This window comes from Delphinus delphis, chromosome 7, assembly GCF_949987515.2.
Source record: "Delphinus delphis chromosome 7, mDelDel1.2, whole genome shotgun sequence".
Classification (NCBI taxonomy): Eukaryota; Metazoa; Chordata; class Mammalia; order Artiodactyla; family Delphinidae; genus Delphinus; species Delphinus delphis.
Window position 1 is genome coordinate 112,604,068 of NC_082689.1, and position 12,166 is coordinate 112,616,233.

Sequence of the window (12,166 nt, forward strand, 5' to 3'; positions counted from 1 at the left end):
TTCAAAACTGAAGATTATTTTTCCAGGTTGGTAAATATTTAAAATATTGTTTTAAAAAAGCACGTACGATTTCTGCAAGTCAAATATCTGGACTTTTAACTGATGACTTAAAAACTCCAGAGAGGGCTTCCCTGATGGCACAGTGGTTGAGAGTCTGCCTGCCGATGCAGGGGACACGGGTTCGTGCCCCAGTCCGGGAAGATTCCACATGCCACAGAGCAGCTGGGCCCGTGATCCATGGCCGCTGAGCCTGCGTGTCCAGAGCCTGTGCTCTGCAACGGGAGAGGTCACGGCAGTGAGAGGCCCGCGTACCGCAAAAAAAAAAAAAAACAAAAACAAAAAAAAAAACTCCAGAGAAAACCATTAATGAATAAAATGCCATTTTATATAATGTCAGCTACTAAAAAGCAAGAGACTAACAAATTCTAAGACCCTTTGTCAAGGGGCAGTATTTTTTTTTAATACATATAATGTTTCCTTACAAATTGTATGCCCTTCCCAAGAAAAGTATGCATTAAGAGGGTACACAATTTGAATGCTCATTATTTTAACATGAAAAGTGATTACATGAAGAAAAACTATTGATAGCCTCAGGAGAAGTGATATTTAAACAACACAAGCCATTTGGAGTGAATTATTGAATTTGTGTCTTTTCCTACAGAGCATAGCTTAGATGTATTTTGAGATATACATATTTTCCTGTGGTAGAATCTTGTGTAAGTTATCTTGTATTTACCACAATTTGCCAGCTTCACCCAAATAACAGTGTGGATAGCAAAGGTGTCCATTCCAGAGCACCCCCATGGTAAGCACCTTTTCTTCTCCAAAGAGTGGTTTTGGGGTAGTATTCTACTGATGTTGGTGATGGGTCAAGTTCCCCTCAGTCTTCACACATTGTATATCTACTAATTCCATCCTATAACGACATGAGCAACAAGGAGGTAGCACATCCCAACCATGCAGGAGACAACCATCATTGGGAAGCCCAACCTGAAACACAAAGAGAAGTGGATTATGGTGTCTGGTGTCTGCATAGTACTGTGAGATCTGGACTTATTATTATATTATGTTATTGCAAAAGATTGTGGCCTTACAAGCTTTATATATCCATAAAGGTAACTGGCTTTTATTTCTAGAAATCAAAAGTTGGGTTCAGCCTAGATGATATGGATGTGTGCCTCCATTAGATATCCCCCATTGTATCCCCCAAATGAATGTCAGTTCATTTTGACAGCACCATTTTACAGGCACCACCAATGTCTATTCTGCCCAGTTCCTGCATCCAAAATGCAGTGGTGCCATATGAACACAAGCATGTAGGGGCCAGGACCCCAGAGCGGACCTGGCTCCCTCAGAGCAGGTCCTCCTTTGCAGGAGCTGGCATCAGCTGCTCTCCCCCATCCAGGGCCTCCTCTCTGCACTGTCCTCCTGAGAGGTGCCTGCTCCCAGGCTGCCCCCAGTCTGCAATATTCCTGGGTCCCTTCAGTCATGAAATTTTTTGCTGGGCAATCCGGTAGGGGGATGTCAGACTCTCATTATGTACCCTCATCATGGGCAATCAAGGCACAAATCCCCACTGGAATTTTCAAGGGAACAACAACATAAAATATCAATGTATCTCTAATTATTAAAACATGCTTATATTAGTGCTTAGCAGTATGTGTGGCTGATTTTTTTTTTTTTTTGCGGTACGTGGGCCTCTCACTGTTGTGGCCTCTCCCATTGTGGAGCACAGGCTCTGGACGCGCAGGCTCAGTGGCCATGGCTCACGGGCCCAGCCGCTCCGCGGCATGTGGGATCTTCCCGGACCGGGGCATGAACCCGTGTCCCCTGTATCGGCAGGCAGACTCTCAACCACTGAGCCACCAGGGAAGCCCTGATTTTTTAATAAAGTAAGTTTAGGGACAATATAAACAGAAATTTTAAATGAGTTTTTAAAGTACCTGAAAAATTCCATGAAAGAAAATCCATATCCATGCTGCTCTGCAATTCCTGAACAAACCACATTTGCTGATGCTCCAATCAGTGTCCCATTACCTAGAATAAAAATTCAAAAAGTAAAATAAAATCTCAGTTTATCTTGGTGGTAGGCTCCTGTTCTCTTTTGTTCTATGATACTTTGATCATCTCACAGGCTTTTGATTGATGATTACTTTACTGTTCACTACCAAAGTGATTGCTGTGCAAATATTTGCAGGAACAAAAAAAAACCATGAAGCTAATGGACATATTTTCATAAACTTTCTCCTCACCTTTCTGGTTGTCACTTTACAAATATAGACTCTAAACTATAGAAAGGGTACACCTACCCTGAGTGTTCCAGGGACAGAAATGGGATCTCCTACGTTTTAGTTCTTGGTGCCCTGAGGATCTTAAACCTTTCAAAATCAGATACTTTATACAACTACTGCTGGCAAACAGAAAATAAATTCACTGCTTGTAAATATAGTAATTCATTTATGAATAGGGCTACTTCTGTTGGATGTGATAGGGAAGAGGAAAAGTTAAGGACAATTGGCAAATCACTGTGGGACGTGGTGACATATATCTTTCAAAGGAAAATGTAAGTAGGGTCAACATCCACAGGAGAGAACATGTGTCTTCAGAGCAGTAGGATCTCAGATGAGAACCACCATCCTTAGGACTCTAGGTCTGGACACCTACCAGCAAATCCTTTGTATGGATGGAAAGATGGATGTAAACAACCATGATAATAAAATGCCTCTTTGGTTGGGCCTTTTTGACAGCACACATGATCTGCAGGGAAACTATGTGCATACACGTACACAAGTGAGGCCTCACAGTGAAGGATGTGACTCAAACTCAGCCCCCAACAGAGAGATGGGTTCAGGGAAGGGTAAATTTACTTAGTGAAGCCCATTGGCATCTTTCAGTCCCCACCCGCAGAGGTCAGTGTTTGGGGATGGGTGCACGACCCAGGCTCAGCCAAGTTAGTTCAGTTCTGGCATTGTGCTTTGCCGAGGACTATGAACTGTGAGACACAAATCTGTAGCTTCCAACAGCCCTCATGGGCCTGAGGGGCTGGTCTTTCTAAGACTGGACAGCAGAGCAGGAGGGCAAGGACCAAGGAAGCTGTGTCCTTCAGTGCTACATTGGCCCAGAACTCCATGCTGGAACACTGAGCACAGAGAGAAGTGAGGAATAAATAACCTCAGAGCCATGTGACCTATGAGGTTTCTCCATGGAGGAGGACCATGGCACCCATTCCGTTACCCATGAAAGGCCTTTGCAGGTGTCGTGTGAGTGCTCAGCTGCACACATGTCCCCTCTCCACTCAGTCCTTACACTCTCCTGAAACACAAAGGCATCCAATCTGGTAGGATTCATTATGCACCAGGCCCACAGGCTGCCAGCACAAAGCATCATGAAGAGCCTCATCTCACTCTCCCTGCCTTTACTCCATGTAAAAGTTTGACTAGGGGGGTTTTGGTGAAAACTTCTGAAATAGCACGATGCATCCATTTACATGCCTTCTCTAAGGATTAAATATATTTGACATGTCAATAATATGACTTTAGATGTTAAGAGCTCAATAAAAATCTCCAGCATCTCCCCAGAGCTCCAAGCCCATCAAGCCCAAGCCCCAATCTGCTTGTGGTCACTGTGTTTCTGATGCCCCATTTTGTGACAGTCCCCCTATTCCTCAGTGTAGTTCAAAGTGTATGGACCCATCCAGAGTTTTAGGGAGGGGGCAATGGAGGTGGGAGGGCAGGAGGGACAAGCCCATCACCAAGGAGAGAGGGACAGCTGCCCCATAGCAGGGGAGGGTGTGACAGGCCAACACCACCCAAGCTGCCTGCACAGGACAGACTTTAGAGTGGCCACAGCCAGCTAGGGAAAAGAGACTCAGTCTTACAGCTCCAAGGAACTGGATTTGCCAATAACCTGAGTGAGGTTGGAAGCAGACCCATCCTCAGAGCCACCAGAAGGGAGCACATCCTGCAGACACCTTGATCATGGCCTTGTGAGACTCTAAGCAGGGACCCAACTGAGCCATCCTTACCGAGAAGGCAAGAACTTGTAAGATAAAAAATCCCCAAAGTTTGTCTATTTGTTATGGCAAGAACTGAGTCTGGATTTCCATCTCAATTCTGAGATCTGCCTCTGCTCCCACTTTCCCCCCACCCCAGACTTCCATTAGCTTCTTCCTAACTGCCCAACCCTAAGCAGGCTCACCCTCTAACCCCAGTAAGCCACTCCCCATGGAAATCAGCTCACATCCTCCAGGGGCTCACAGGGAGCCTGTTAGTGGAGAGACAAGGCATGACACCACGTGGGAGATGTGCAATGGGCGTGAGATCAGAGAGGCAGAGAGCAAACGCTCAGGGGGCTGAGCATTGAGGTCCCCGTGTCCCCATGAAGAAACTGAGGTGCAGAGAGGCAACATGCTGACTTGTTGGTGCTAGGAAGTGGGTGGGCCCAAGACGCGAACCAGGCATTCTGACTCCAGAGGAAGATCAAAGAGGGTAGGGCTCAGGCTGCATGATGTAAGCCTGAGGCCTTTCTGTCGACAGCCATGCAGAGCATTTGAAGGGTTCCAAGCAGGTGGCAATGTACAAATTTTATGGCAGCACTGGTCCCAGCTAGGTGCTGACATACCAATGTGCCCATCCAGTCACCCTGCCAACAAGCTGACTCTTGCTCTGGAGAGATTCCACACAGAGTCATCTTGCCTGGGTATTATTTCACAGGGTCTGACAAGTCTGCTACCACAGGGAAGCCAATGTTCCTCAGAGGGCCCTGCCTGCAGACCTCTATCACAGAGCACACACATCGGTAGCTGGGCAGCATCTGCTCTGCCACCACAAACACTGCTACTCCAGGATTTAACATGGAGACCTCTGCTTCTGGACAAAACAGAACTTCACACATGATTCAAGGTCACATTCAGGAACCTGGGTGGCCTCTAAAAATAACAGGCAACATTTTCCTTCTCTTGTGTTGGGGATTAATGGTTGAAAACATACTCCCTTTGCTCCCAATCAAGATGGCAGAGTAGGAGGATGTGGAACTCACCTTCCCCAAAAAACACATCAAAAATACATCTACATGAATAACAAATTTCACAGAAAACCAACTGAAAGCTGACAGAAATCTCTTATACAACCAAAGCAGCAAGAAAGATTCACATGTAACTGAGCAGGACAGAAAAAGAAAAAGGCATCATGAAGGGACCGGTCCCGCTGGGAGGGAGTTGTGAAAGAGGAAAGACCACACAGGTGGTCCCTCTCCCTGGGAACCCCCTGCTTCTTCACAGAGGTCTGCCAGGTCAGATAGATGGAATGGAGGGGGCTGAACTCTACTCGCAAGGAGAGCGTGTGTACTGGCTTGCTAGTAATCAGGGTGGAGAGACTGGTGCTGACAGCTGCTACATCGTGACACTTCCCACCCCAGAACATGAACTGAACAGGGATGATACAGTGCACAGTGGCTAGGCTCTGAAACTTGGGCTTCAACAGAGGGACCTTGGGAGAGGATTTGGTCCAGCTCTAGAGGCCCTGGAGTGTAGTCTGGGCCAAAACTCAGAGCCCATCTTTAGCACACACAGAGCTGGGTACAGGTTGGCCAAAGGAGCCCGATTATCAGCACACGCAGGTCACGGTGCAGGTCCCCCTAGGAACACCATGGTCAACATGCTCATACCAGGGCATGGCTCTGGTGGTGGTAGGCTTTGTGAGCTTGGCCACAGCACTGGTAGTTCCAGGTGCAGGTCTGGCAGCAGTAGACCTTGTTGGTGCACGTACCAGGTGGTGGGTGGTACAACAGAGTCACACATGTTCAGTGGACAGCCCCTGGGGAGGAGTACACAGTGGTTCCTTTCCTGGTGGGAGCACTCCAGTTCTGCTCACCTTTCACAATGCAGGTGGGAGATAGATCTGTGACAGACAGGCCCTGGGAGAGCCCTACCATAGAGGCAGCCTAGGTCCCAGGGGCAGCACAACCACCTCAATTCCAGTAGTCACAACACCCTGGTCACCAGTGACAGCCTAGCACTAGGTCTGGGATGAACAAATCAGAGAAAGGGATGCAACTTTGCAGTGCTTCTGGGCAGAGCTGTGGTTGGCTGTATGGGTGGCACTTAGGCCTGCTGTGACCACACAGGCTTCACTTCCTTCAATGCTCACCTCCTTGTGGATACAGCACACACTTAAGGGCAATAGAGCCTTATAGAATGCTACCCTCAGGGTTTCTACTCCAACAACTGGAAAACAGATCCTGCCCTGACAGGGCTGTGACAGCCAAGAGAAGGCCCCACCGAACATCCAGTGCAGGCTCTGGGCATCACTACACCAATCACACCCCTTATCAAGTGGATAAGGGCCAGCAGACTCTGAGGAAAGACATGGCAGGCATCCATAGCAAAAACAGGCCTCACACCAAAAAACTGGACTCAGTCTACAGAGGGATGTTCCTTCATTAAAAAAAGCCCATCAAGACCAGAGTATACAATTATTTCTCCTAAATTCATAGAAAAAAAGAAATTTAACTAAGATGAAAAAGCAGAGGAACTACTGCCAATTGAAAGAACAAAAGGGAATTCCCTGGCAGTCCAGTGGTTAGGCCCATGTGCTTTCATTGCTGAGGGCCTGGGTTTCATCCCTGGTCGGGGAACTAAGATCCCACAAGCTGCATGGTGTGGCCAAGAAAATAAACAAACAAACAAATAAATAAATAAAAGAACAAGAGAAATCCCCTGAAAGAACAAACAATGAAACAGACCTCTCCATTCTCCTAGAACCTGAGTTCAAAAAGGAGGTAATAAAAATGCTAAAAGATTTAAGAAAGATTATCGATAGAAATGCAGATCAGTGCAACAAGGAAATGGAAACTATAAAGATGAAACATTCAAATAAGACAACACAATTGCCAAGATAAAAGTCAATCTAGAAGCAATGAAGAGCAGGCTAAATAATGCAGAAGAACAAATAAGTGATCCAGAAGACAGAATAATGGCAATCGCCCAATCAGAACAGCAGACAGAAAAACAAATTAAAATAAGAAAGCAACATACAAGCTCTAGAACTAAAGAACAATAAAACAGAGATGAACAATACAATAACTGAAATGAAAAATACACTAGAAGGAATCAATAGCAGAATAACTGAGGCAGAAGAATGGATAAGTGAGCTGGAAGATAGCATGGTGGAAATAACTGCCATGGAGCAGAATAAAGAAAAAAGAATGAAAAGAAATGAGGACAGTCTCAGAGACATTGGACACAACATTAAAAGCATCAACATTCAAATAAGTCCCAGAAGAAGAAGAGAAAGAGAAAGGACCTGAGAAAATATTGAAGAGATTATAGTCAAAAAATTCCCTAACATGGGAAAGGAAATAGTCATCCAAGACCAAGAAAGGAAGAGAGTCCTATACAGGATAAAACCAAGGAGGAACATGAAAAGACACATATTAATCAAACTAACAGAAACTGAATACAAAGAAAAAATATTAAAAGCCAAAAAGGGGAAACCAAGAGAAATTAAGGAAACACTCCCATTTACCATTGCAACAAAAAGAATAAAATACCTAGGATAATTCTACCTAAGGAGACAAAAGACCTGTATGCAGAAAACTAGAAGACACCGATGAAAGAAATTAAAGATGATACAAACAGATAGAGAGATATACCATGTTCTTGGATTGGAAGAATCAACATTGTGAAAATGATTATACTACCCAAAGCAATCTACAGATTCAGTGCAATCCCTATCAAACTACAAATGGCATTTTTCACAGAACTAGAACAAAAAAATTCACAATTTGTTTGGAAACACAAACAAAGCAATCTTCAGAAAGAAAAATGGAGCTGGAGGAATCAGTCTTCTTGACTTCAGACTATTCTACAAAGCTACAGTAACCAAGACACTATGGTACTAGCACAAAAACAGAAATATAGATCAATGAAACAGGATAGAAAGCCCAGAGATAAACCCACGCACATATGGTCACCTTATCTTTGATAAAGGATGCAATAATATTCAATGTAGAAAAGAGCCTCTTAAATAAGTGGTGCTGGGAAAACTGGACAGCTACCTGTAAAAGAATGAAAATAAAACACTCCCTAACACCATACACAAAAATAAACTCAAAATGGATTATAGACCTAAATGTAAGGCTAGACACTATAAAACTCTTAGAGGAAAACATAGGCAGAACACTCCAAGACAAATCACAGCAAGATTCTTTTTGACTCACCTCCTAGAGGAATGGAAATAAAAACAAAAACAAACAAATGGGACCTAATAAATCTTAGTGGCTTTTGCACAGCAAAGGAAACCATAAACAGGATGAAGAGACAACCCTCAGAATGGGAGAAAATATTTGCAAATGAAGCAACTGACAAAGGATTAATCTCCAAAATGTACAAGCAGCTCATGTAGTTTATTATCAAGAAAACAAACAACCCAATCCAAAAATGGGCAGAAGACCTAAATAGACATTTCTCCAAAGAAGATATACAGATTGCCAACAAACACATGAAAGGATGCCTAACATCACTAATCATTAGAGAAATGCAAATCAAAACTACAATGAGGTATGACCTCACACCAGTCAGAATGGCCATCATCAAAAAATCTACAAACAATAAATGCTGGAGAGAGTGTGGAGAAAAGGGAACACTCTTGCACTGCTGGTGGGAATGTGAATTGGTACAGCCACTATGGAGAACAGTATGGAGCTTCCTTAAAAAACTATAAATAGAACTACCATACAAGCCAGCAATCCCACTACTGGGCATATACCTTGAGAAAACCATAATTCAAGAAGAGTCATGTATCACAATGTTCATTGCAGCTCTATTTACAATATCCAGGACATAGAAGCAACCTAAGTGTCCATCAACAGATGAATGGATAAAGAAGATGTGGCACATATATACAATGGAATACTACTTAGCCATAAAAAGAAATGAAATTGAGTTATTTGTAGTGAGGTGGATGGACCTAGAATCTATCATACAGAGTGAAGTAAGTCAGAAAGAGAAAGACAAATACTGTATGCTAACACATATATATGGAGTCTATAGCAAAAAAGAAAATGGTTCTGAAGAACCTAGAGGCAGGACACGAATAACAACGCAGCTGTAGAGAATGGATTTGAAGACACAGGGAGGAGGAAGGGTAAGCTGGGACAAAGTGAGAGAGTGGCATGGTCATATATACACTACCAAATGTAAAGTAGATAGCAGGTGGGAAGCAGCCACAGAGTACAGGGAGATCAGCTCAGTGCTTTGTACCAACCTAGAGGGGTGGGATAAGGAGGGTGTGAGGGATATGCAAGAGGGAGGAGATATGCGGATATATGTATATGTACAGCTGATTCACTTTGTTATACAGCAGAAACTAACAAACTATTGTAAAGCAATTATACTACAATAAAGATGTTAAAGAAAAAAAAAAGCCAATCCCAAAAGTTACACCCTATAAGATTCCATTTATATAATATACTTGAAATGACAAAGTTGTAGAAATGTAGAATAGGTAAGTGGTTGCCAAGGGTTAAGTAGGGGGTGGGGATGGAAGGAAGTGGGTGTGGCTATAAAAGGACAATGTGAGGGATTTTTTTTAGTGATGAAAATGTTTTGTGTCTTGACTGCTTCAATGTCAATATCCTGACTGTGATATTGTAGTATAGTTTCACAATATATTACCATTGAGGGAAACTGGATAAATGGTACATAGGATCTCTTCATATTATTCCTTACAACTGCATGTGAATATACAACTATCTCAAAGTAAAAGCTTAATTAAAGTAATAAAAAAGGGAAACCAGAGGGAAAAATGTTCTCATGACTAAATCCGTAATTACTAAACTAAATAAATGTATATAGATAGACAGGTTGACTGAAAAATAAAGTTGAGGAAATATCCCCAAGTCTGGAGGCAAAAGTCAAAGAAGAAAATGCAGAGGAAAAATAATATACACAAGTTCAATATGGGAAACCCCAAATTCAACTACTAGAAAAATCTCAGAAAGGACAGAATGAAATGGAAGGGAGGAATTTATCAAAGAAATGATAGAAGTGGATTCTGCAGAGTAGAAGCAGCACATGAGTAAATACATACCTAATGCCATCTTTATGAAATTTTAGAACCCCAGCGAGCCTTAGAAACTTTCCCAGAGTCATACAACTAGAAAATCCCACAGCTGGGAATCAAATTCCTGCAGTTCAGCTCCAGAGTTTCTCCTCCTTACTCTCTTTACGTTGAAAACAAGTAACTAGAAATACTAGGTTCAACAAAAATGGTATGAAATTTGTCACCAAATTTGAAGTAAATTAAAATGACATGATTTTAAGCAGATGATGAAACATCTGCTTAAAGAAAGAAGAAGACTTGATTGGACCTTGATCCTGGTGCACATCTTGGCCCTGCAGTGTGGCATTTACATAGTCAGGGTAGCATGAATGTTGCTGATGGGTTTTCCCAGCTGGAGTGAACCTATGACCAAGCCAGTAGTTTCTGTTGCTTGTAGAACACATTGTGGTTGTTAATTTCCTTGACAAATCTGAGCTGTTTTATTTTACTTGTTGCCAAATTCACGTATTATTTGGATAAAAACAAACTAAAAATAATTTAAATATCTACTGTGGGACACAGAAAACAAACAAAAATGAAGAATGCTTTAGGTCCAAGTATGCATGGTGTCCTTGACAAAGTTGTCTAGAGATTGTGGGTAATCCAGGCAGCACACGGCTACATTAAAATCGGTTGCTTCCTTTAGGTCAAGTTCATATCCTGAGTGGCAGGTAGTTCTATTAATACTTTCCAAAGGGAATTCCAGTGCATAAAATTAATTTTTATGTTTTCTGTCAAATGAAACATTACCACTGGTCTGAGAGCATGGTTTATTTACCTCAGATTGGATTGGTTGACATAGGACATTAGATTGAAGGTTCTTTATAAACATTGAAAATGGTCATCAAGAGCACGGCAGAGAATAGTTTTGGAAAATGTTCTTGTTCTGCCTCTAGATCCATACATTAGTTTTCATGTAGGATTACCCAGACATGCCAAGACAGGCAGCAGCTCTTTGTGTGCACAGCCCAACTTCTAATTCACACCTCTGTAAATGGAAACTGGCCAGGTGGCCTGAGCCAGAGTAGTGACACCTAGGACTTCTTTCTCCCCACCACATGGAACCCATGCCATGTGGGGAACGATCCAAAGCCTGCTAACATCTTATTAAACTACTGAAACAACCATTGACATCTGAATGGTACTCTCACATTCATAATCTTAAGTGAACCTCAGGACTATCCTGTGAGATGCCCAGGGAAAGTTGTCATTTAACACAGAGGTAGCTGACTCCCCTATATCTCCTCCCCACTGATGACGGGGCAGGGACAGTCAGATGGATTCCTGCCCCTTGCCAGTGACCAACATGAGTGGGCCAGCCAAAGCTATTTGGTGTCAAGGAGACATTGTGAGGTGTCTTCTTGGGGGAGAGGGCAACTTCTGGTAATGATTTCCCTGATTTTGAGAAAAAACTTTACAAAAGAGAGTAGTCCTGCTGCTTTTTCTGGGTACCATCCATTGTTGTGTGGTGATGAGATTCCTGGAGCTGTTTCCAGCCCGAGTGTGGGGCCAGCTCTAAGTGTCGTTGATGGGTGGCAGAGCATGTAGATGGAGACACGAAGAAGCCCTGAGACACCTCTAGACTTGCTCCACCACTGACTGCCTGTCACAGGAGATACTCTTCCGGTTGCTGACACCATCTTGTTTTGTATCTTCCTTTCCTTATAACCCAAACCATTCTAATCAATATAATAGAAATGTTCAGTGGTTTGCTCATGGTTACAAAGTTTAGCAGATTTGAGATTTTGATCAAGGTCTTCTGAATTCAAATCTAGCATTCTTTCCACTATGACAGCTGACACAATCTTTTTCCAATGTTTGTGTAGGACGTGCTGGCTGGCTAGACTTCTTCTCTGTGGCTTCCCTGTACCCCACCTGCTTAGGTAGCTTATCCACTCTGCTTTTCTCATTTGGCTGACCAATAAGCCATGGGGGTAACCTGTTTGTGAGCCTTTTGGCATAGCTTTTGTCCTCGTGATAAAAATGTATTGGTACCAGTTCTCCTCCATGCTTTCTGCTTTGGATGCAGCCATGAAACATCTGTGATGAGAGGGATAGGCCAAGAG

At 43.1% G+C, this 12,166-nt stretch overlaps 1 protein-coding gene across 1 annotated transcript in view; it reads right to left on the reverse strand.

Annotated features, from left to right (window-relative positions):
- Positions 1-386: 386 nt before the first annotated feature.
- The window catches only part of OCA2 (OCA2 melanosomal transmembrane protein), a 234,574-nt gene continuing 222,794 nt past the window's right edge, over positions 387-12,166 (reverse strand). Inside the window, exons 22-23 of the mRNA XM_060015744.1 lie at positions 1,944-2,037; positions 387-990 (exon numbers count right to left, since the gene is read on the reverse strand). Coding sequence (XP_059871727.1) covers positions 906-990; positions 1,944-2,037 — 179 coding nt within the window. The 3' untranslated portion in view covers positions 387-905. The remainder of the gene's footprint in view (positions 991-1,943; positions 2,038-12,166) is intronic.